We start from the raw sequence: 25,846 nt of genomic DNA on the forward strand, positions 1-25,846 counted from the left end.
ACCTGTTCTCTACATTTATGACTCTCTATTTTGTTATATTTGTTCATTTGCTTTGTTTTTTAGATTCCACATATCAATGAAATCATATAGTATTTGTCTTTCTCTGACTTACTTCACTTAGCATAAAACTCTCTAAGTCCATCTGTGTTGTCACAAATAGAAATATTTCATTCCTTTTTATGACTAAGTAATATTCCATTGTATATATACATCTTCTTTATCCACTCATTTATTGATGGGCACTTATATTCCTTCCATATCTTGGTTAATGGAAATAATGCTGCAATGAACATAGGGGAGCATATATCTTTTCAAATTAGTGTTTTTGTTTTCTTTGGAAAAATACCCAGTGTGGAATTGTGGGATCGTATGTCAGGTCTATTTTTAATTTTTTTAAATGAACCTCCATCCATTTTCTATAGTGGCTGCACCAATTTAAATTCCCACCAAAAGAGCACAAGATTTCCCTTTTCTCCACACCCTCACTAACACTTGTTATTTGTTGTCTTTTTGATAATAGCCATTCTGACAGGTGTGAGGTGATATCTCATTGTGGTTTTGATTTGCATTTCTCTGACGATTAGTGATGCTGAACATCTTTCATGTGTCTTTTGGCCATCTGTATGTCTTCTTTGGAAAAATGTCAATTCAGGTCCTCTGCCCATTTTTTAATTGGGCTTTTTTTTTTTTGATGTTGAGTTCTATGAATTCTTTGTTTATTTTGGATATTAACTCTTTATCAAATCTATCATTTGCAAATCTCCTCTCTCATTCAGTAGGCTGCCTTTTCATTTTGTTTGTGGTTTCCTTCACTGTGCAAAGGTTTTTGAGTTTGATGTAGTCCCATTTATTTATTTCTGCTTTTGTTTCCCTTGCCTGAGGAGACAGACAGATGCAAAAAAAATATTGCTTAAGCTGAAGTCAAAGAGCATACTGCCTGTTTTCTTCTAGGAGTTTTATGGTTTCAGGTTGTAACTTAAGTCTTTAATCCATTTTGAGTTTATTTTTGTATATAGTGAGAGAGTAGCCCAGTTTTCCCAAAACTATTTATTGAAGAGGCTGTCTTTTTCCCATTGTAAGCTTTTGCCTTTTTTGTTGTGGATTAATTGACATATATAAGCATGGGTTCATTTCTGGAATCTTTATTCTGTTTCACTGATCTATGTGTTTGTTTCTGTGCCAGTACCATACTGTTTTGATTACTATAAGCTTTGTTGTATAGTTTGAAATCAGGGAGTGTTGTATCTCCATCTTTGTTACTCTTTCTCAAAACTGTTCTGCCTATTTGGGGTCTTTTGTGTTTCCATACAGATTTTAGAATTATTTGTTCTCGTTTGTGAAAAATGCCATTGGTATTCTGATAGGGATTGCATTGAATCTGTATATTGCCTTGGGGAAGATGGATATTTTAACAATATTAATTCTTCCAATCCATGAGGTATACCTTTCAATTTGTTTGTGTCATCTTCAATTTCTTTCTTCAGTGCCTTATAGTTTTCTGAGCACAGGACTTTTACCTCCTTAGATTTATTCCTAAGTATTTTATTCTTTTTGATGCAACTGTAAATGGGTTTGTTTTCCTAATTTTTCTGATAGTTTGCTGTTGGTGTATGGAAAGAAAAGATTTCTGTATATTAATTTTATATCCTGCAGTTTTACTGAATTTATTAGTTCTAGTAGTATTTTGGCAGTGTCTTTAGTATTGTCTATGTATAGTATCATGTCATCTGCACGCAGTGACAGTTGTACCTCTTCCTTTCTAATTTGGATTCATTTTATTTCTTTTTCTTCTCTGATTGCTGTAGCCAGGACTTCCAATACTATGTTGAATAAAAGTGGCAAGAGTGGGCATCCTTATCTCATTCCTGATCTTAGAGGAAATGCTTTCAGCTTTTCACCACTGAATATAATGTTGGCTGTAGGTTTGTCATATATGGCCTTTATTATGTTGAGGTATATTCCCCATATACTCAGTTTGTTGAGACAAGGCTTTTTTTGGTTGGGATAATTTTGTTTACTGCTTCAATTTCCTTAGGACTTACAGGTCTATTCAGATTTCTTATTTCTTTGTGATTGAGTCTTGGTAGGTTTTGTGTTTCTAGGAATTTGTCCCTTTCATCTAGGTTATCCAACTTTTTGGTGTACAAATATTCATAGTGCTCTCTTCTAATCCCTTTTATTTCTGTAGACAAGGTAGTAACATCCCCACTTTCATTTCTGATTTTAGTAATTTGAGTCTTCTCTCTTCTTCCCTTAGCCCATCTAGCTAGTTATTGATGTCACAAAGTTACATCTTTATATGCTGTGTCCCCTAAAACATAAACTAATAATTCTTTAAAATGCATTAGTCTCTTAAATTATGTAGAAAACTAGATTTGTAGTTACAAACCAAAGTTTCAGTAATATTAGCTTTTACACAAATAATTGTTTTTCCTTAAATGTATTAGTCTCTTAAATCATGTAGAAAACAAAAAGTGTAGTTATAAACCATTGTTAAATAATACTAGCTTTTATAATTATATTTACCTTTATTGAGATTTTTATTTCTCCATATAGGTTCGAGTTACTGTCTAGTGAGTGTCCTTTCATTTCACCTTGCAGGACTCCCTTGAGCATTTCTTGCAAGGCAGTTCTAGTGGTTACAAACTCCCTCAGCTTTTCTTAATTTTTCCACATATTTGAAGGACAGTTCTGCCAAATATGAGTTTTCGTTGAGAGTTTTTTTTTCTTTTCACTTTGAATCCACTATCTTCTGGCCTCCAAACTTTCTGATGAGAAATCTGCTGATAAGCTTATTGCAAATGCCTTGTATGTGATGATTTGCTTCCCTTTTGCTGCTTTCAACATTCTTTGTCTTTGCTTTTTGCAAGTTTGATTACACTGTGTCTTGGTGTGGACCTCTTTGAGTTCATAGAGCTTCTTGGATATTTATATTCATGTATTTCATCAAATGTGGAAGTTTTCAGCCTTTGTTTTTTCAAATATTCTCTCCCTCTGCTCCTTTTTCTCTCTCTTCTCCTTCTGTGCCTCCCACAATGTGTACTCGTTGGTCTGTTTGATGGTGTCCCACAGGTCCCTTAGCCTCTGTTTGCTCTCCTTCAATCTTGTTTCTTTCTGCTCCTCAGCCTTGATAATTTCCATTATCCTATCTTCAAGATCTCTGATTCTTTCTTCTGCTTGCTCAAATCTGCCTTTGACTCTTCTAGTGAACTCTTCATGTTAGTTTACTTTTCAGCTCCAGAATTTGATTTTGGTTTCTTGTTAAGTATTCTATCTCCTTACTGATATTTCCATTTTACTCTCATTTTTCTTGACTTTCACTACATCTTCACTTAGTTCTTTTAGCATCATTCAGTTATTTAAGTCTAACAGATCTGCCATTAGGTCTTTTTTTCAGGGACAGTTTATGTTGATTTATCCTTCTCATTTGAATGGGCCACACTTTCCTGTTTCTTTGTATACCTTGTGATTATTTGTTAAACACTGGACATATGAGTCTAATGATGAATGTTAAGTCTGGAAATCAGATTCTCCTCCTTCCGCAGGGTTTGCTGTGTTGTTGTTGGTTTTTTGACTGATTGTTGAAGGCTGGCTCTGTACCAAGCGTCAGCCTGGGATGTAAACTTCAGGTTTTCTCAGGTCTTTTCTGAGTGTTTTCCTGTGTATGTGTGGTCACTTTCTAATTTTCCCTGCATATGTAGTTGTTTTTTAATGTCTTAGTCTTTAATGTCTACCTTCCTAAAGGGGAAAAGGTGAAAAATGAAGGGTGGGAGGGAAGGGTTCTGGCCCTTTACGTCTCCTGGAAATCATTTCAGCTGGAGGGGGAAAGGCTTATAACAATGGGGGTGTGTTTAACAACAATGGCTGCCCATCTCTTTTTCTGCACCTCTGCAACAAGAAGGGGCAATCAGCCATCAGAGTTCAGATCCTTGATATTCGGAGGACAGGGTCCTTTTTGCCTACCCTGGCTCCTGTAAAAGCTGCTCCAGGAACCTGGTGCACAGCTGTCTGTTTGCCATATGGCTGGAGGTGGGAATGGGTAGGTACTACTATGCTAAGAACTGAAATTCACCCAAATTGACCTCCCCAGTTTTCTACTGGAAGTTGCAATACTTCCACAGACTCCATAGTTCCCTAACTGTTACATCAGACAGATTATGCCAGTGCAAGAATGTTGTCTTGTCTAGGTGGGGAGACAGATTCCTGGTGCTTCCTATTCCCCCATCTTCCCAGAATCCTCTTCATTCTTAAACGTTTTTGAATCCACACATTTCAGTTATGTCTAGTTCCTGCAGCCCAATGTGGTCCCTTCCCAATTCCAGCACAGATGTTAATCAATTACTCCTAGTGTCAGGAGACATTTAATGTATTCCAGGGGTCAATGATCTCCTTTTTCTGTAAGGAGCCAGACAGTAAATATTTTTGGTTTTGTGAGCTATATACTCTCTGTCATGACCATTCAACTCTGCCACTACTGCTTGAAAGCAGTCATAGACAAGATGTAAATGAACTGAGTGAGGCTGCATTCCAATAAGACTTCATTTGTGGACACTGAAATTTGAGTTTCGTATTCTTTTCATGGGTTAAAAGTATTGTCCTTCTTTTGATTTTTTTAATCATCCAAAAATGTTAAGAAGCAGGAAGTTCCCTGGTTGCCTAGTGGTTAGGATTCTGGGCTTTCACTGCTGTGGCCCGGATTCAATCCCTGGTCGGGGAACTGAGATCCTGCAAGCCATGCAGTGCAGCCAAAAAATTTAAAAACCCATTCTCAGTTCATGGGCCATAACAAACACAGGCTGTGGGCCGATTTGGCCCATGGCCAAGGTTTACTGACTCCTGAGGCATTCAAAATACTTGGGGCTACATTAATGTTGAATAAATAACTTTCTCCCAAGAACAACAGAATGGTACAGCCGCCTTTTTTAATACTAATTAGGTTTAACAGTACTAGAAACCTTTAGTTAGATAAACTCAACACAACTATAGCAAAGTCAGTCTAAGGATCCTACAGGTGGAAGGGTTTTCAAAATCACAAGAAATGGTTGTCCATACTATCTAAACTCACCAAACATAATATAGTACTGGGATTTTCCATTCAGGTTCTTCTGATCCACGTCTGCAGGGAAGAGCTTAATGTAGCCCCCTCCACAGTCCATCTTCTGCTCATGTTTCACGGTGTACTGAATGATCAGAGTCTTCCCTTTATTGCTAAATGGTTTGAACCGTGCAGAGATGGCGTAGAATCGGCTATTTTGAGTGGTCTGCAGACCTTTAAATAAAAAGTACTCATGAAGGATTAGGAATGACACTGCTCGGCAATGCAGGGAATTACATGGTTGTCCTCCCCCACCCCGATAATAAACCTTCCAACCATTTATGTTGATCCTGCACCTATAGCACATTTGTACAATGATATACAATGGGCATATCACTAACAGGCTCTCGCTGCCACAGAACTTCTAGTTCACATACTCATGTACATGTTTTTGTACTTAATATACCACTGTTAGGTCTTAAGTTATAAAAACACTTCAGCTCTAACTGACAAATATGCAATCTAATTATAGATAAAAGATTAATTTTGCTTCATTTTCCAAGGGGTAGGAATGTACAAGGAAGCTTTGTAACAACTGGATTAAACAATGGAACATTCTACTTCTTTTCCTTCTCATCTTAAAACAGCTATTTAAGAGACACAACGGCTGATGGAGGACAGATTGCTGATCTGGGGGGAAAAAAAGTGCTTCACTGCACTGGATGAGCTGGTCCTTGGGTGTCATCTGTGTGGTGGCTCTTTTTATGAAGATACCATCCTTTTGTCATCTGAATCTTCTTGTACTTTATAAATTTAGCTGTTCACTTCAAGACCAAAAACCCCTTTTCAGTAGCCAAAAGGCTCTGTACCAATTCCTTATCTTATACTGGAGTATAAAACAAACCTGACAAGGACCTACTGTATAGCACAGGGAACTCTACTCAATATTTTGTAATAACCTATAAAAGAATCTGAAATATATATAACTGTACTGTACACCTAAGACTAACATATTATAAATCAACTATACTTAAATTAAAAAAAAAAAAGACAAACCTGAAAACAGAGCCAGTCTTCTTATAACCTACCCTTCCTTGTAACATACTCCAGCCTCCATAACTGCCTATGCTGAGAGCCATCATTAATGAACCTGGCATTTTGCGTCAGTATGTCTAAGACTGAACTCACGGTTGACTCCTCACTCCCAAACCTATCTCTCTCTCTCTCTCTCTCCTACATTCTTCCCCCACTCTTCCCTTTCTCAGGTGATCTGTAGCCCCTTCCCCTACCATCCAGGCAATTCCTAAGGCCATCTGACTCACCACCTCCCTCTGAGTCTCACCACACTCCTCAGCCACCACCATCACCTCTCACCCATCTCTGTCTGGTTAAATTCTATTGATCTTTCCATCCATGGCTTCTATGTTACGGTCCTGGGAGACCACAATGAAAGGGGTCAAATTAACCAGTATCCTCAGTGCCTTGCCTGTGTCTGCTCTCAGTAGACAAGTGCTGGAATGAATGAAACGCACAGAGTCTCAGGATTCCAGGTTGGAGGAAGGAAAAACATTGTGGGAAAAAAACAAATGACAACCCCGCTCCCTGTACAAGCTTCACAGACCACCTTGTTATTTTCACTCCATTTTTGCCATCACAGCCTGACAATTTGGAACAACGTGTATCCACAAAACAATGAAGGCAACACTGGAGTAACAGAGCCAAGATGGAAGTTGAGTGGAAGGTGGTAAAGAGGGAAATTTTTTAATCTAAATCAGGGGTTGGCAAACTTTTTTCTGTTAAGGCCAGGGAATGAATGCTTTACACTTTGGGAGCCATTCCTTCTCCATCCTAATTACTCATTTCTGCCTTTGCAGCCTGAAAGCAGCCATAGACTGTATGCAAATGAAGGAGCATGAATGTGTTCCACTAACACTTTATTTATGGACCCTGAAATTTCAGGCATTTCATTGAATTTTGTGTAATTTTTATGCATCACAAAATACTATTCCCCTTTCTATTTTTCTCCAACAATTAAAAAACGTAGAAACCACTCTCAGCTAACTGGTTGTACAAAAAACAGGCAGTAGAGGAGCTTTAGTTTGCCTACCTTTGATCATCAGGAATGAGAAGTCAGAATACAGGTTATCCTTGGTACTTGGAGACTACTGACTTGGGGGGGGGGTAGGCCAGAAGGGAAGACTCTGGGGGTGGAGGTGGGGCCTGAAAACGTTCCTATCTTGACCTCGGTGTGCAGTTGTAAACATTCGTCCTATTGGACCCCCAAAGATCCGTGTGCTTGACGGCATATAACTTTTACCCTGTTTTTCTTTTTAACGTGAAAATAAAAATGAGAAGTACCTTCTAAACTTTTTCCTTCTGTAGGGCAGGACCCTCGGCTCTCCAAACCCATTTGACTAGTGCTTGTAAAGAGGGGGTATCTTGGTCAAGAAAAGAGAAGACAAAAAGACCCTACCCATGCCTGTTTCCCGACCTGTGAAATGGGTGTTAGGGCTGTGCCACACCTACCTTGAAAGGTTGCTATGGGGGTTTAACATTCACCTTGATTTTCTCACGATTCCTACACTAACCTTTGTCTTTCTCTTTATGACCATAAAATTTCCCGGACGAGAGTCTAAAATACCCAAATTGGGAGTCATTGGTGGACTGCACCCATCGGTTCCTCCAGCGCTCTGTTGGGGGTAAATAACACCGGTTAGGGCTGAAAACTGTTAATTTGGGTGGTGGGGAGAGTGTTGGGGTCCCTCGAGGCCTCGAAGCTTCGAGGTTTTGCCACCACCGATACCTCGGCGACAGGCGGGGGCAATGGCAACTTGGGCCATCCGTTGGGCACTGGGGTATGAGGGAGCTTAAGCCTCCGCCACCGACGGAGCCCCTTCACCTCCATCTAGAAAGTCCTCCTGGAAGTAGACTGTGGCCAGCGCCATCCGCAGCACACAGACTGCCCACAGCGGGACACGAGCGGCGGCCATGGAGAAGGCGCGGCCACCTCTTCTCGTAACCGTCCCCTTGCGCCCAGGCGTCTCCGCGGCGCGCCGGGCCCTTCCCGGAACTACTCCCGTCATGCCTTGCGATTATGACCCGAGACACCATTGGGCCTTGACGCGCGGTGCACGCCGTGTCCCCCTTCAAACTACCATTCCCATGATGCCTCGCGATAGCGACATGGAGCGCTATTGGTCGTTGGGGCGCGGGGTGCACCGGGAGGTGTAGTCTCTTTCGCCCTGGCGCCTTTACCGGGGTCAACGGTCCCTTCTGGCCCGAGGGTCCGGCCGAGAGCGGTGGCGGCGTCCGCGGAAGGACTTCGTGGGAGGAGGTTGGCGGGGTTGGCTGGGCGGTGGCCGGGCTTAATGCCCGGGCTCGGGAGAGGAGTTGCAGGGAAACGGGACGCGCTCCGGGGCTGGGCAGGTCGGGCGGCGGGAGAGCGGCCTAGCGCCTCATTTTCCTCGTCTGGGGCCCATGAGCGAGCGTGGTACGATGTGGGTCGCTCCAGGCCTGGGGGAAGAGCTCGATGGTCTGAGGGGCGACTGTGTTTTCAAATTTTGGTTTATTTATTTTTAACAACTTTATTGATAATTCATTTACATACCATACAGTTCACCCCTTCTAAGCGTACAATTCCCGTTATTTTTAGTAAATTTACCAAGTGGTGCAAACATCACTACCATCCAGCTTTAGAACTTGTCAGTCACCCCAAGTGTCCCCTTTGCAGTCTATCTCCGCTACCACTCCCAGTCTCAGGCAACCACTGATGGGCTGAGTCTATAGATTTACCTTTTCTGGACAATCCTTATAACTGGAATTATACAGTGTGTGGTTTTTTGCATCATCTGGTATTTTCCCTTAGTATGGTGTGTTTGACGTATATGCGTGTTGTGTGTGTCATTATTTGTTCTTTTTTATTACTGAGTAGTATCTCATTTATGGATGGACCTCAGTTCTCATCCATTCACTAGTTAATGGATATTTGGGTTGTTTCCACTTATTGTCTATTATGAATAAGAACTATTATGAACATTTGCTTACATTTCAGTTATCTTGGGCTTCATGGGAGTAGAATTGCTGGATCATAAAGTAATGATGTTTAACTTTTTGAGGAACTACCAGACCGTTTTCCAGGTTGTCAGCTGCGTCATTTTATAGTCTCTTCCAAAGGGGTATGAAGGTTCCAATTTCTTCATACCCTCCACCAACCATTTGTTATTTTCTGTAGTTTTGATTATAGCCACCCTCGTAGGTATGAAGTGGATCTTATAGTGGTTTTGATTTGAATTTCCTTCATGGCTGATGTTGAACATCTTTTCATGTGCTTATTGGCCATTTATATATATATATATTTTGGTGAAATATTGGTTCACATCTTTTACCTATTGGTTTATTTTTAATTATGTGTTTTAAAAATACATCTATTTATGAAATTAACACAATATTGTAAATCAACTGTACTTCAATAAAAATTTTTTAATTAAAAAATATATATTTTAGTTGTGGTAAAATGTACATAACATGAAATTTACCCTTTTAAACATTATTGATTTATTTTTAAAATTATCTTATTTTATTTTATTTATTTATTTTGGCTGTGCCGTGCAGCTTGTGGGATCTCAGTTCCTGGAGCAGGGATTGAACCCAGGCCATGGCAGTGAAAGCCTGGAATCCTAACCACTAGGCCACCAGAGAGAAATCCCTTTTTCTTGAAATTCTTTTTAAAAAAATGATTTATTTTAATTAATTTTTTTATTAAAAAATTTTTTTTAAACCTAGGGAAACTTTCAGAAGAACTAGATGCCAGAAAACCTGGCCTGGTGGTCAGGCTTTTCCTCTGACCCACATAGTGCCCTGGGCCTTGCCTACAAAAATACTCACAAGGATAGCTGTTGATGTTGTTCCAGTGCTTTCTACTTCCCCTTCACCATGTCCTTCCAGCTAAAAGTTAGCCGGTTATGCAGGTAGTCCAAATACTGTCATTACTGCTATCTAAATTTTATTGTATGCTTATTCCATGCCCCACACTGAACATAGGAATCCTGTGAGGCTAATAGTTATTATTCCCTTTTTACGGATGAGCAGGCTGAGGCACAGAGTGGTTAAGTAACTTGACCAGGGTCACTCACACTAGGAATTCTGCACTGTTTCTTTTGGGTGTGATTTTTGATTCACTGACTCCTGTGGTCAGGCCTGTGCTGGACACTTTTAGTACACGGGGTGGTTAAGATGGGGATGAGCAAGTAAGCACACTGGTCAGAGAAACAGACAGTAAAATAATAAAAATAATTCATTCTTGTACAGAATCTTAGGGGCTGGGTTAAATGCCTTGCACAAAATATTTGAACTCAGCTTTGAAAGGTATATAAGATGTATGGTAGCCAGGTTTAACAAATCAAAATACTGGACACCCAATTGAATTTCAGTTTCAGATAAACAACAAATAATTTTTTAGTATAAAAATATTTAGGGCTCCCCTGGTGGTGCGGTGGTTAAGAATCCGCCTGCCAATGCAGGGGACACGGGTTCGAGCACTGGTGCGGGAAGATCCCACATGCCATGGAGCAACTAAGCCCGTGTGCCACAACTACTGAGCCTGCGCTCTGGAGCCCGCAAGCCACAACTACTGAGCCTGCATGCTGCAACTACTGAAGCCTGCGTGCCTGGAGCCCATCCTCTGCAACAAGAGAAGCCACTGCAATGAGAAGCCCATGCACCGGAACAAAGAGTAGCCCCCACTCGCCGCAACTAGAGAGAGCTGCACACAGCAACGAAGAACCAAAGCAGCCAAAAATAAATAAATAAATAAATTAAAAAAAATTTGAACATTACCTTTTAGGATAAAAATATTTGGGTCATACTTATATTTCTTAAATTATTTGCTATTTATCTGAAATTCAAATAACTGGGTGTCCTGTATTTAGTCTGGCAATCCCAATAAGGTTGTTTTCCAAGTGGACAGAGTGGGGGGAAGAAAAGGCTTTTTGGGTTCTCACAGTAAATTTTTTGAAATAAAAGTAACAAATGGCCTTGCTAAAACATTCAAACAGTATGGAGCTGAGGCATGGTTGTGCATCTTTTCTGCCTCACAGATCATTATGCTGGAGACATTATCTTGCACACAGGTCTTCCCCCATTCCTTTTAACAGGTGCATAGTATTCCATTGTCTGCCTGTGGTCATCTGGACTTCATTGAGCCTGTATGGATGGGATCAGGATTCTGACGAGTACAAACAATGCTGCCAAGACATCCCTTGAACATACATCTCTATGGGCATTGTAGGGAAATTCCCAGACGTGGAATTGTGGTGTCACAGGGTCTGTGCATTTCACATTTTCATTGCTGTTGCCAGGTTCCTCACTAAAGGGCCTGCAGCAAACACACACCCATGCCATATTTTTCCATTTTTTTAAGTCTTTAAAATCTTTTGAAACCTTGGTAAATCTTGGAGTGAATTGTTCATATTCCTTCAGGGGCACATGGGAACTCTGAGAATATGACGGAAACGCTGGCCCTTTTTCCCAGAAAACTGTACGCCAGCACACACATACAACACATGGCCGACCTTTGGTGGGGGGGTCTGTGTCTGTCCATAGCCCCCATCCCTGCTCCCAGGGCAGTAGTTCACACACTGTAAGTAAAATAAGATTTCTGGGGAGCTCATTAAATATACAGATTGTGTTTCAACAGCTCTTTTTGAGAGAACTGAGGACACTTGGATAAAGGAGGAGACCAGACTTGGGGTGCAACTGGGTAATAGGACTCACTCGGAGCAGAGGTGGGGTAACTGGAGAGGCAGTGAAGCACTGTAGGGGCAAGTGGGACCTTTGGAATTGGCCTGAGCTTTGAATTTGGCTCTGTTACTCGCTGGCCAGGTGACCTAACCTGTGGAGGCCTTCATTTCCTTCCTCTTCTCTATGAAAGAGGCATGACAACGACCAACTCTCAGTGTTGAGTGAGGATTAAATGAGATACTGTAGCTCTGAGCAGAGTGCTAGGCATACTGCTGGGCCTGAGAAGCACTGGCTCTCGTCTTTAATATGTAACGTGTCTCACTTAAGACCTGGCCTTGAACGGCATAGTTCAATGATAACGTACCAGGTGTCTTATTATTTTCGTTGCCATCATCGGGCTTGAAGGGGAGGCTCTGGCCAGATGGCAAAGGGGGATGTGGCCTCTCCCAGGTGGTGGGAAGCGTTGAGAGATTTGAATGTGCAGTCTGAACATCAGGTATTCTTACTGTAAGTTTTCTTTCTTTACTCCCTAGAATGGCTTCAATAAGAAAAACCAGCCGTACTGTGCGTGATATCTTTGGCGACTTCAGTGATATTTCCTTAGAAGATTCAAAGATGGAAGAAATCCAGAACTTGGAAATCAGTAGAAGTCTTACCAAAATAGCACCCGGTCCAAGCAGATTTCTAAAAAGAAACCAGACTATGGGTGGAAAACACTTATTCCCGAAAGAGAATGCTTTCCTGGGGAGTGGGCCCTGGCTGTCTTCAGGTAGAGCTTCGACCACTGCCTCGAAGGTCAGGGCCAACGCTGCGCTCACAAAGCTGGCCCAGATAGAAACCAAGATCAGGAACCGGAAGGTGCAGATGGATTTGTCTGACGTGGAATCTGACCTGAAGACCTCTGAGGACTGGCTTCCTAGCAGAGCAGACGAAAATCCCCCTAGAAGGACGGTTGACCTTTCTTCACAGAACACAGACAAAACCTCCCAGAAACAGGCCCTTGAAATTCCTGTCCCTGAGAGTGACATGCCGAGTGGGAAGGTCAGTAGGTTTCTAAAGAAGAGAGAAGCACCTGTGGAAAAGATATCCCCTGAAGCACGTGTTGGGAAAGAGAGGGATCTTCAAACACCCAAAGAGAAAAAACCTCCTAGAAGACTGGATTCTCCAGACAGTGATGAAGAGGAAATGAAAGAGTTGCTAGGAAGCTTGATGGAATCTTCTAGCGAAAAACAAGCATCCACAAATCAGGGTTTCACCAGCACCAAAGTCAGTGAGAAAGAACAAACAAAACTAGTCTCGGTAAGGTTTGCATGTATTTATTTTGTACTTGTATGTACTTTGCATTTGTACCTTTCTATCATAGCACTAGAGACTTTTGAAGAGAGCCATCACCCGTAAACACTCAGAAAGTGTTTGATGAGGAGAGGTTGGGTTTCAGCCAATCACGGGTACCCATTGCTGGTCTGCTCTGTAAGGGACAGGATTTGGGACACGTCAGGCAGTTTTGCACTATGTGGAGCCTCGTAGCTGTATACACCCCAGGACAGCACTTTGTATGACTGATCCGACACCAGCTGTGATCACTGCCATTGGTGATCCATGCCTATTTGTTGGTTGTACCACACGGGAATCGCTACATTGGGAAGGCTGCATTTCCATCTTCCAACTGTTCAATGCCAATGAACAGTTCAGTGGCATTAAGTGCATTCACGATGTTGTGTAACCACCACCTCTGTCTAGTTCCAAAACGTTTTCATCATGCCAAAAGGAGACCCTTACCCAGTAATCCCTCCCTGTTTCCCCCTCCCCCAGACCCTAACAACCACTAATCTGCTTTGTGTCACTGTGGGTTTGCCTGTTCTAGACATCTCGTGTAATGGAATTATACAACCTGTGGCCTTTTGTGTCTGGTTTCTTTCCCTTAGCATGATGTTTACGAGGTTCACTCACATTGTAGCATGTGTCAGTGCTTCATTCGTTTCTATGGCTGAGTAATATTCCGTTGTGTGGATGGACCACATTTTATTTATCCATTTGTCCATTGATGGACATTTGGGTTGTTTCCACCTTTTGGCGATTGTGAATAGTATACAAGTATCTGTTTGAGTCCCTGTTTTCAATTCTTTGGGTTTATACCTAGGAGTCGAACTCTTGGGTCTTGTAGTAATTCTGTGTGTAACTTATCGAGGAACAGAAAAACTGTTTCCCACAGTGACTGCACTGTTTTACATTCCCACCAGCAGTGTATGAGGGTTCCAATTTCTCCACATCCTCACCAACACTTGTTATTTTTTGTTATTTATTTATTTTTTTTGGTTATAGCCATCCTAGTTGGTGTGAAGTGATGGGAAGGCTGCATTTTAAGGGGAAAAATCTGCATATTGATTTTGACTCTGTTGAAGATCCATGTTCTCAGGGGCCTTAGTTTAGAAAATGTGTAATTAACAATATGTATTTGAAAGCAAAGTGAATTTTTCTGATTATTTGTGGAGTATGTCTAATCCCTGTATTATCTTGTCTAAATGTTGTACCTTGACTTCCAGAGATGAGGGGAAGGGAAAGAAAGGGGCAGAGAGGGATAATGATTTGATCACCAAGGACTCATGCTCTCCACCAGCCATGATGTCCGATGATAAGGACTTATGTAGCGTATGTTTGGTAATTTCCCTTCTTTTGTTTCCACCAAAGTAGGATCAGATCCCAAATCAACTGAGAGTCCTTTCGCTGCCCAGGAAGGATCTTTCCAGCTCAAAGCCATTTCCGACATCACGTCTGCCAACCTCACGGTCAGCAGATGGGACCCTTCACAGTGCTGGCTCGAGAACTTGCTCCCCACAGATTCCCATTTCAGAGGACACAGCCTCCCACACGGCATCACTTTCCATCCCCAGAGCCTTTCCGAAGTCTGTGCCCTCAACAGTGGGGGATGGCAAGCTCTCGTCCTCCCCAAGAAGGAGTGAGGCTGGGCCTCAGGATGAGTCTCCCTCAGAAGCCGCCGATGAAAGTCTAAATGGTAACCCTCATCCCTGCGCAGAGTTGTCACCCTGGGGCAGGAAGGGCAAGACCGCCTCTAGGATCCCTGGTGTGGTGGTCACAGGGTATTGTCATGAGGGGTGCGAGTCACACCCTTGGCTTCCTGACCTTCTTTCCTAGTTGAGGGGCTATGTCAGATTTTTTTGTTCTGTCTTTAAAGCCTTCTTCTAGTAACCCTACCCAATGACAGAGCAAAAACGGAAATCCTTCTAGAGCCTCGTGCAAGAGGACGGCAATGCAGTTTTCCTTGTTGTAAAAGAGAAATTTGCTTCCTTTCCTTTTTAACTTCAGAAAAAGAAACCAATCTCTAACCAGTCACAAACTTTTCTTTTTATAAATTTATTTATTTATTTTTGGCCGCATTGGGTCTTCGTTGCTGCGCACAGGCTTTCTCTAGTTGCGGCGAGCAGGGACTACTCTTCATTGTGGTGCGCGGGCTTCTCATTGTGGTGGCTTCTCTTGTTGCAGAGCACAGGTTCTAGGCACGCGGACTTCAGTAGTTGTGGCTCGCGAGCTCTAGAGCGCAGGCTCAGTAGTTGTGGCGCACGGGCTTAGTTGCTCCACGGTATGTGGGATCTTCCCGGGCCAGGGCTCGAACCCGTGTCCCCTGCATTGGCAGGTGGATTCCTAACCACTGCGCCACCAGGGAAGTCCCTCATAAACATTTTTATTATTTCACCATCATTGAACGTGATTTTTATTTTAACATTGTATGTATTTAAGGAAGAGCAGAAAGAAAAATATGTGCAGCCAACATTGATTTCTCCCATCTGGTGCCTGATCATCAAATCCGAGTTCAATAACTGTGTCTCGAGTACCTGCTGTGTGCCAGCACGTGCCAGGCATCATGGTGTCAGGAACAGGATGACAAACAAGCCAACTGTCCCCTGACCCCAAGTGCCAGGGTGATCCGTAGCCTGTGAATCAGTTGTAGGGGAGGAAAAATAGCTTTTTCCTTGTGTCCTTCTGGGTTCTTGGCTGGGGCTCTGTGACCAAAGACAGGTTAACAGGAGAAGAGCGTTCAGATATTAAATAAATATTTAATGTACGTTTTATGTGACACAGGAGCCTTTATAAGGAAATGGAAACCTGAAGAAACGGTCGCGCCTTCTGCTAGGTTTGATGGGAGAATAGTTGTGGGAGAATGTGATAGATGGAAGGATATGAGCCAAGGGTAGTAGATGAGGGGATGTAGTTGGGGTTGCTCAGTGTTCCCCCATCTTGGACATAAGGATGCTCCTTTCCTCCAGGTAGAGGGAAGGCACATCTTCTTACCTGAGAGCCTTACGACCTGATTCAGGGGAGAAGGTCAGGGAGTCCTTGCAGCCCCTGCTGTGTCTCAGATTCCTGCAGGTCAAAATATTCAAGATGCCAAGGTACCACCACATAGGGGGCGGGGAGGAGAAGCACGGCCAGCAAGAGTCCCTGCCACGCGCCCTCGTGAGGGTTGGAGAAGGCAGCGAAACGGGCTCACGGATGTGAGGAAATCCCTTTGAGCCCCCTCAGGGGCCACCATCGGCCGGATGCCATTTGGCACCTCACCGATACGGTCTCATATCTTTGGGCGCAAGGGGCTGGTGAGTGGGTGTCCACGCCAGCCTGGCAGGTGGGTGAGAAGGTGGGTGTAGCTGGTGGGGCAGGTGCCAGACCCAAGTTCCTGCCCTCCTGGGCCGCCCATCCAGGCTGCCCCTCAGCCCTCGCTGCTGGCCTGGAGGGCCCCCTTGGTGTCCAGACCCCACCTTCCCTCATTCTGATGCAGCCTCAAGGGAGGCACGTAGCAGGGAGTGGTGAGTACAAGTCTGAGTTTGGGGTCCAGCATACTTGAGGTGGACATCCTTGCTCCGCCTCTTTCTGGCCGTGCAGTGTCAGGCTCTCTGTGCCATGGTCTTCACATCTGTAACGTGGGGCAGAGCTGTGTCAGTGAGCTGGTGCCTGTGGAGTGCCTCAGTGGGGCCTCCTGCTTAGTAAGTGTGTGCATGTCCAGGTTGGTTGATGTGACAATAACGTCATTCCTCAGCCAATGACAACACTGTTCCAGAGAACTCGTCCACAGTCTCCTGCAGTGCCTTGGCCCGAGCCGGCTGGGATGGCTTAGTTCAGAGGCTTTGTCCATGAACGTATCTCTGGACTTACGCGTCACGTGCATTGTGGTAACTGGCAGTGTTAGAGGAGCTCGGAGGCGGGGGCGAGACCCTCACGCTAGAGTGATGAGCTGGGCTTTGATCTGGGTCTTATGCTGCCAGACGGCTGCACTCAGCTGACCTTTCCAAAGAGAGTAGACGGCTCAGTCTTCCATCTCCTGCTCATCCCCAGCGCTGTGCCACCTGAGGGAGGGCCCTGCTCCCGTCTGCTCCTGCTAACTGTCCCCTGCTTGTTCCTAGAATTGGGGGTCTCGTCCTGCCTCCTCAGGGAGACTCATCCCTCCAACCTAGCATGTGCCCTCCGTGGAAGCCTCTAGACACCTTAGGCCCTCTTCGGAAGTGTCTGTTCAACTCAGCCATGATTGGATCATGTACCTGCTTGAGTTTTGAGGCCCCGCAGGGTGGACCCTCCCCCCCACCGCGCCCTTCCCATCCCCAGTTGTGTGCGCACGCGCGCACACACACACACACAGCCTCTGTGCCTCGGGCCTGAAATGAGCCACATGATGGGGTCCCTGCGAATACTGGCAGCCAGTCGGCCTCCCCCGTCCTGGGGAGGAGTGGGCTCACATACTGATGGGGCAGAAACCCGCTGGGACACCCGAACTGCGCAGAGCCTTCCTCCTCCTGAGTAACCTGCACCCAAGGCATTTGGGCGCTGGTGACTGGCCAGCTGGCACCACAGTTAAGTGTCCTTGACTTGCTTTAAATGAGAACTTAGGACGAGGTGCCAGTCCCCCTCTTCTACCTCAAGCACATGTGTCACTAGGTGTCCTTCCTTGCATCATGATCGTCTCCTCTGTCTAGGCCAGAGGCCGAGAGGTCCGTGGTCTGTGTTTTGTTTCTTTGTTTTGCTTTGTTCTTTGGCCTCACTGCACATCCTGTGGGATCTTAGTTCCTTAGTTCCCCAACCAGGGGTTGAACCCGGGCCCTCGGCAGTGAAAACGAAGAGTCCTAACAACTGGGAATTTCCCCACCGTCTGGTTTTTTTTTTTTCCTTTGCACTGGGTCCTGCAGATCCTGTGGCCAGACCTGGTGTCAGCTCCTCCTTCCCCAGCCAAGTCTCCAACCCCCTTGAGGTTATAACTCCCTCCTCGCAGACCTCCAGGGCCCCTGCACACATGTTCACAATACTTGGCTCTTCTTTTATTTAAAAAAATTTTTTTTAATGTTTTATTTATTTATTTTTGGCTGCGTTCGGTCTTCATTGCTGTGTGCGGGCTTTCTTCTAGTTGCGACGAGCGGGGGCTACTCTTTGTTGCAGAGCATGGGCTTCTCATTGGGGTGACTTCTCTTGTTGCAGAGCACGGGCTCTAGGGCGCATGGGCTTCAGTAGTTGTGGCTCGTGGGCTTAGTTGCTCTGTGGCATTTGAGATCTTCCTGGACCAGGGTTTGAACCCATGTCCCCTGCACTGGCAGGCAGATTCTTAACCAGTGCGCCACCAGGGAAGCCCAGTCGTCTGTTCTTATGAATAAAGTTTTTTGTTTTTTGTTTTTTTGGCCGCACCGTGTGGCATGTGGGATCTCAGTTCCCCGACCAGGGATCAAACCCGCATCCCCTGCTTTGGAAGGCCGGAGTCTTAACTGCAGAACCATGGGGGAAGTCCCTATAAATAAAGTTTTACTGGGACACAGCCATACCCATTTGTTTACACATGGTCTGTGGCGGCTTTTGAATCATGAGGGCAGAGCTGAGCAATGGTGACAGAGACAGACTAGCCCGAAAAGCCAAAAATATTTATGACCTAGCCCTTTAGAGAAAAAGCGCTTGGATCCCTGGGCTCACTTTCTGAGGACAGGGACTGTACGCCTTCTGCTCTTCCCGTCCCTAGCACTTAGCCCGGTGCCTACAACAGGATGGTAAATGCATGTGGAGTAAATATCGACATGTTACATTTTTGATTACAGATTTGAGAATAAACATTTTATCCCTTGATGATCTGGCTCCAGCCGTCAGTGAGAAATCAGACTTGGAACAGAAAGTAAGTACAAAAAACTGATTTTTCGTTTTAGGTCTTTGGGTAGAACAGCTTGCAACCGTTATGCCTCATTTAGGTCAGTGGTTCTCACCTCGGGGCGATTGCTCCCCTAGGGGACACTTGGCAATGTCTGGCAACACTGTGGTCATGACTGGGGTGCAGGGTGCTACTGGCATTCAGTGGGTAGTGGTCAGGGATGTCCTGTGCCAGTGTCCCACAATGCATAGGATGGCCCCCGCTGCAAAGAATGTTCGTGTCTCAAATGTCAGTGTGCCATGGGTAGAGACCCTGATCTAGGTAATAACAGGATAGAGCTACTTAACATATCAGAAGATTAAAGCAGATCCCACTTCAACTTCCCCACAACTAACCTGTACTTGTTGCATCGCCCCGTGGTGATTCTTTCCATATTAGTAACCACCTCATTATCAACGCATGTTTTGATAATACATAATAATGACCCTTTAACAGGTTTCACCCACGTGCCAGCTACACGTGCTCACAACATCAGTGCTAAGTGCAGCAGCCTCGTGCTGAAGGGTTTCAAGAGTTCTGCTCGCGGATACACAAGAGAAGGAAAAGACCTACAAAAACAAACCCAGAACAATTAAGAAAATGGTAATAGGAACATACATATCGAAATTACCTTAAACGTAAATGGATTAAATGCTCCAACCAAAAGACATAGACTGGCTGAATGGATACAAAAACAAGACCTATATATATGTTGTCTACGAGAGACCCGCTTCGGACCTAGGGACACATATAGACTGAAAGTGAGGGGATGGAAAAAGATATTCCATGCAACTGGAAATCAAAAGAAAGTTGGAGTAGCAATTCTCATATCAGACAAAAGTGACTTTAAAATAAAGACTATTAGAAGAGACAAAGAAGGACACTACATAATGATCAAGGGCTCAATCCAAGAAGAAGATATAACAGTGGTAAATATTTATGCACCCAACATAGGAGCACCTCAGTACATAAGGCAAATGCTAACAGCCATAAAAAGGGAAATCGACAGTAACACAATCATAGTAGGGGACTTTAACACCCCACTTTCACCAATGGACAGATCATCCAAAATGTAAATAAATAAGGAAACACAAGCTTTAAATGACACATGGACTTAACTGATATTTATAGGACATTCCACCCAAAAACAACAGAATACACTTTCTTCTCAAGTGCTCATGGAACATTCTCCAGGATAGACCATATCTTGGGTCACAAATCAAGCCTTGGTAAATTTAAGAAAATTGCAATTATGTCAAGTATCTTTTCCGACCACAATGCATTGAGACTACGTATCAATTACAAGAAAAAGACTGTAAAAAATACAAACACATGGAGGCTAAACAACATGTTACTAAATAACCAATAGATCACTGAAGAAATCAAAGAGGAAATCAAAAAATACCTAGAAATAAATGACACGATGACGCAAAACATGGGATGCAGAAAAAGCAGTTCTAAGCGAGAAGTTTATAGCAGTACAATCCTACCTCAGGAAACAAGAAAAATCTCAAATAAACAACCTAACCTTACATCTAAAGCAATTAGAGAAAGAAGAACAAAAATCCCCCAAAGTTAGCAGAAGGAAAGAAATCATAAAGATCAGATCAGAAATAAATGAAAAAGAAATGAAGGAAACGATAGCAAAGATCAATAAAATGAAAAGCTCATTGTTTGAGAAGATAAAATTGATAAACCGTTAGCCAGACTGATCAAGAAAAAAAAGGGAGAAGACTCAAATCAACAAAATTAGAAATGAAAAAGGAGAAGTAACAACTGACACTGCAGAAATACAAAGGATCATGAGAGATTACTACAAGCAACTATATGCCAATAAAATGGACAACCTGGAAGAAATGGACAAATTCTTAGAAAAGTACCACCTTCCGAGACTGAACCAGGAAGAAATAGAAAATATAAACAGATCAATCACAAGCACTGAAATTGAGACCGTGATTAAAAATCTTCCAACAGGGCTTCCCTGGTGGCGCAGTAGTTGAGACTCCGCCTGCCGATGCAGGGGACATGGGTTCATGACCCGGTCCAGGAAGATCCCACATGCCGCGGAGCAGCTGGGCCCATGAGCCATGGCCACTGAGCCTGAGCATCCGGAGCCTGTGCTCCATAACGGGAGAGGCCGCAACAGTGAGAGGCCTGCATACCGCAAAAAAAAAGAAAAGAAAAGAAAAAAAATCTTCCAACAAACAAAAGCCCAGGACCAGAAGGCTTCACAGGTGAATTCTATCAAACATTTAGAGAAGAGCTAACACCTATCCTTCTCAAACTCTTCCAAAATATAGCAGAGGGAGGAACACTTCCAAACTCATTCTACGAGGCCACCATCACCCTGATACCAAACCCAGACAAAGGTGTCACAAAAAAAGAGAACTACAGGCCAATATCACTGATGAACATAGATGCAAAAATCCTCAACAAAATACTAGCAAACAGAATCCAACAACACATTAAAAGGATCATACACCACAATCAAGTGGTGTTTGTCTCAGGAATGCAAGGATTCTTCAATATATGCAAATAAATCAATGTGATACACCATATTAACAAATTGAAGGATAAAAACCATATGATAATCTCAGTAGATGCATAAAAAGCTTTTGACAAAATTCAACACCCATTTATGATAAAAACTCTCCAGAAAGTAGGCATAGATGGAACCTACCTCAACATAATATAGGCTATATATGACAAACCCACAGCCAACATTCTCAATGGTGAAAAACTGAAACCATTTCCTCTAAGATCAGGAAGAAGACAAGGTTGCCCACTCTCACCACTATTATTCAGCATAGTTTTGAAAGTTTTAGCCACAGCAATCAGAGAAGAAAAAGAAATAAAAGGAATCCAAATCAGAAAAGAAGAAGTAAAGCTGTCACTGTTTGCAGACATTACATAGAGAATCCTCAAGATGCCACCAGAAAACTACTAGAGCTAATTAATGAATTTGATAGAGTGGCAGGATACAAAACTAATGTACAGAAATATCTTGCATTCTTGTACACTAATGATGAAAAATGATGATGAAAGAGAAATTAAGGAAACACTCCCATTTACCATTGCAACAAAAAGAATAATAAACCTACCTAAGGAGACAAAAGACCTTGTATGCAGAAAACTATAAGACACTGATGAAAGAATTAAAGATGATACAAACAGATGGAGAGATATACCATGTTCTTGGATTGGAAGAATCAACATTGTGAAAATGACTCTACTACCCAAAGCAATCTACAGATTCAGTGCAATCCCTATCAAACTACCAATGGCATTTTCCAGAGAACTAGAACAAAAAATTTCACAATTTGTATGGAAACACAAAAGACCCCGAAAAGCCAAAGCAATCTTGAGAAAGAAAAACGGAGCTGGAGAATCAGGCTCCCTGACTTCAGACTATACTACAAAGCTACAGTCATCAAGACAGTATGGTATTAGCACAAAAACAGAATATAGATCAATGGAACAGACAGCCCAGAGATAAGCCCACGCACATATGGTTACCTTATCTTTGATAAAGGAGGCAAGAATATACAATGGAGAAAAGACAGCCTCTTCAATAAGTGGTGTTGGGAAAACTGGACAGCTACACATAAAAGAATGAAATTAGAACACTTCTTAACACCATACACAAAAATGAACTCACAATGGATTAAAGATCTAAATATAAGGCCAGACACTATAAAACTCTTAGAGGAAAACATACACAGAACACCCTATGACATAAATCACAGCAAGATCCTTTTTGACCGACCTCCTAGATAAATGGAAATAAAAACAAAAATAAACAAATGGGACCTAATGAAACTTAAAGACTTTTGCACAGCAAAGGGAACCATAAACAAGACGAAAAGAAAACCCTCAGAATGGGAGAAAATATTTGCAAACGAAGCAACTGACCAAGGGTTAATCTCCAAAATATACAAGCAGCTCATGCAGCTCAATATCAAAAAAAACAAACAAACAACCCTATCCAAAAATGGGCAGAAGACCTAAATAGACATTTCTCCAAAGAAGATACACAGATTGCCAACAAACACATGAAAGGATGCCCAACATCACTAATCATTAGAGAAATGCAAATCAAAACTACAATGAGGTATCACCTCACACCAGTCAGAATGGCCATGATCAAAAAATCTACAAACAATAAATGCTGGAGAGGGTGTGGAGAAAAGGGAGCCCTCTTGCACTGTTGGTGGGAATGTAAATTGATACAGCCACTGTAGAGAACAGTATGGCGGTTCCCTAAGAAACTAAAAATAGAACTACCGTATGACCAAGCAATCCCACTACTGGGCATATACCCTGAGAAAACCATAATTGAAAAAGAGCCATGTACACAATGTTCATTGCAGCAGTCTTTACAATAGCCAGGACATGGAAGCGTCCATTGACAGACGAATGGATAAAGAAGATGTGGCACATATATACAATGGAATATTACTCAGCCATAAAAAGAAATGAAATTGTCATTTGTAGTGAGGTGGGTGGATGTAGAGTCTGTCCTACAGAGTGAAGTAAGTCAGAAAGAAAAACAAATACCATATGCTAACACATACATATGGAACCTTAAAAAAAAAACGTTCTGATGAACCTAGGGACAGGAATAAAGATGCAGATGTAGGGAATGGACTTGAGGACACTGGGAGGGGGAAGGGTCAGCTGAGAGTAACTTTGACATATACACCAGCAAATGTAAAATAGATATTACATTTATTTTACATTTATCCCTAGTGGGAACAGCTGCATAGCACAGGGAGATCAGCTCGGTGCTTTGTGACCACCTAAAGGGGTGGGATAGGGAGGGTGGGAAGGAGATGCAAGAGGGAGGGGATATGGGGATAAATGTATACATATAGCTGATTCACTTTGTTATACAGCAGAAACTAGCACAACATTGTAAAGCAATTATACTCCAATAAAGATGTTTAAAAAAAAAAAAAAAGAGTTCAGCTCACGATACTCAGCCTGCCTAAATCTAGGAAGGACAGCGTGGACCCTCACCTCCTGGGCCCTTGGGGTGTCCTCATCCTAACGCAGTTGTATTCCGAGCTTGTTCATTCGAAAACACTTTCCAGTGACCTCTGCCATCCTTTGTTTTAGAAAGGTCAGGGGGAAAAGGCATCCAGCAAAAACCCCTGGGCTGGGGCCCCCCGCTCTGGAAGCAAGATTTCTGAGTGCCTGAGCCAGCGGTCCGTCTTGTCCCTTGGACCCAAGGGCACTTCTAGACTGGGGTCAAAGTCTCAGGAACCTACGGCCAGCACAGTGAGCTCGGCTTATTCGGATGATTTTGAAAAATCCCCCAGTCCAACAGCATCTGAGTCGACGCCCCATTCTGAGGAGTCTCCTGACAGGACGCTGGCGACTTGGTCTGAATTTTCTGCAAGCCTGAAGACAGACCTTCCTCCACCAACTCCCAAGTCTCGGAAAAAGTGGGCCAGGGGTGTTACAAGAGTCATGGTGAAGGAGATGGCTGTGCAGACCCTCGATCCCGCCTTCACCTACCAGTGGGCTAAGGGTAAGCATGTTGGTTGGAGGAGGGAGGGGCAGGCCACAGGCAGCGACAGGCAGGAACCCTGGGGCCAGGAGGTCAGGGTTGTCGTCATTAGTCAGCTGGGGGGACCTCAGCACCCTGTTTCCTCTCCCACAGAAGAGGGGGCTCCTTGGGTACTCTCCACTGTCTTCCAAGCTCTAAAACACTGAAGGGTTTCAAACCAAAGACTAAGGCAGTGGTTCTCAGCTGGGGTGATCCTGGCCCCAGGGGACAGACATCGGCAAGGTCTGGGTGACGGGAAGCCTATGGGTGGAGGCCAGGAGTGCTGCTCAACATCCTGCAGTGGCCAGGACGGCCTGGCCAGAGAGTGACCGCGCCCCAAATGTCAGTGTTACCCAGGGTGACAGGAACCGCCTTCTGGGACAGCATGTCCTCAGGCACTTTGTGGGGCCCCAGCATGGGGGCTCCAAGGGCTGCTGTGTTGCCCAGCTGGCTGGTTGTCTGAACTCGCTGCGTTTGTCGGTGGATTCTCTTCTGGGGTGCAGCAGGCACTGCTCATCTTTTCTCGTGTCCCCAGCATTGGTCTTGGCCCTTGCGGATGGAAAGGTCGCTTTCTTTTAGCGAGTCTCCTGCTCCCTTTTCTTGTCTAGACAACACCCGCAATACGGACGGAGCTTGTTTCCAGACTGTGCGCTGGGGTGCGGTTCTCCCTTTGTCTGTTCATTTGGATTTGGGGGCTTAGTCATACATCCGCTGGGACCTCACACCTGGCTGGGGCGTGACTGTTCTGTTTCTCAGGGAGGAAGATCAGTCAGACGAGCCAACTCAGATCACTGGAAGGTGTTCAAGGGGATTTTAAACCCTGGTTCTGTGTCCCTCTCCAGGTCCTCCTGCTGCCTTTCTGACAGCCTAGCCTGTGGGCAGCAAATGTGCCCATTTTTGTTTCTTTTTTTGCAATTTAAAGAGATGGACACGGGGTGGGGGGAAGGGCAAGCTGGGACGAAGTGAGAGAGTGGCATGGACATATATACACTACCAAACGTAAAATAGATAGCTAGTGGGAAGCAGCCACATAGCACAGGGAGATCAGCTCGGTGCTTTGTGACTGCCTGGAGGGGTGGGATAGGGAGGGTGGGAGGGAGACGCAAGAGGGAAGAGATATGGGAATATATGTATATGTATAGCTGATTCACTTTGTTATACAGCAGAAACTAACACACCATTGTGAAGCAATTATACTCCAATAAAGATGTTTTTAAAAAAAAGTGAAAAATAAAAAATAAAGAGATGCTTTCATAAAACATTGGTGGTGCTGATTTCCTAGACGCGGCCTGACTTTGAAAGGAGGGAGAAAAAAGGCAGCATAAATCAGCCAGCCAGTTAGAATCCAGGGAAC

At 43.7% G+C, this 25,846-nt stretch overlaps 2 protein-coding genes across 11 annotated transcripts in view; one reads left to right on the forward strand and one right to left on the reverse strand.

The window, feature by feature from the left end:
- Positions 1-8,205, reverse strand: part of CALR3 (calreticulin 3) — a 31,395-nt gene extending 23,190 nt beyond the window's left edge. The window contains exons 1-3 of the mRNA XM_067733115.1: positions 7,935-8,205; positions 7,624-7,725; positions 5,066-5,269 (exon numbers count right to left, since the gene is read on the reverse strand). Of these exons, the coding sequence (XP_067589216.1) occupies positions 5,066-5,269; positions 7,624-7,725; positions 7,935-8,118 (490 nt within the window). The 5' untranslated portion in view covers positions 8,119-8,205. The remainder of the gene's footprint in view (positions 1-5,065; positions 5,270-7,623; positions 7,726-7,934) is intronic.
- An 8-nt stretch (positions 8,206-8,213) lies between these two features.
- Positions 8,214-25,846, forward strand: part of C3H19orf44 (chromosome 3 C19orf44 homolog) — a 31,286-nt gene continuing 13,653 nt past the window's right edge. For 6 of the 10 annotated variants that reach the window (XM_067733112.1, XM_067733109.1, XM_067733108.1 and 3 more), the window contains exons 1-5: positions 8,378-11,238; positions 12,307-13,072; positions 14,465-14,786; positions 18,856-18,929; positions 24,060-24,474. In XM_067733112.1, the coding sequence (XP_067589213.1) occupies positions 11,063-11,238; positions 12,307-13,072; positions 14,465-14,786; positions 18,856-18,929; positions 24,060-24,474 (1,753 nt within the window). In that variant the 5' untranslated portion in view covers positions 8,378-11,062. The other 4 variants (XM_067733106.1, XM_067733105.1, XM_067733107.1 and 1 more) reach the window with 3 other exon arrangements.

Source organism: Pseudorca crassidens, chromosome 3 (assembly GCF_039906515.1).
Source record: "Pseudorca crassidens isolate mPseCra1 chromosome 3, mPseCra1.hap1, whole genome shotgun sequence".
In the NCBI taxonomy this organism is placed as follows: Eukaryota; Metazoa; Chordata; class Mammalia; order Artiodactyla; family Delphinidae; genus Pseudorca; species Pseudorca crassidens.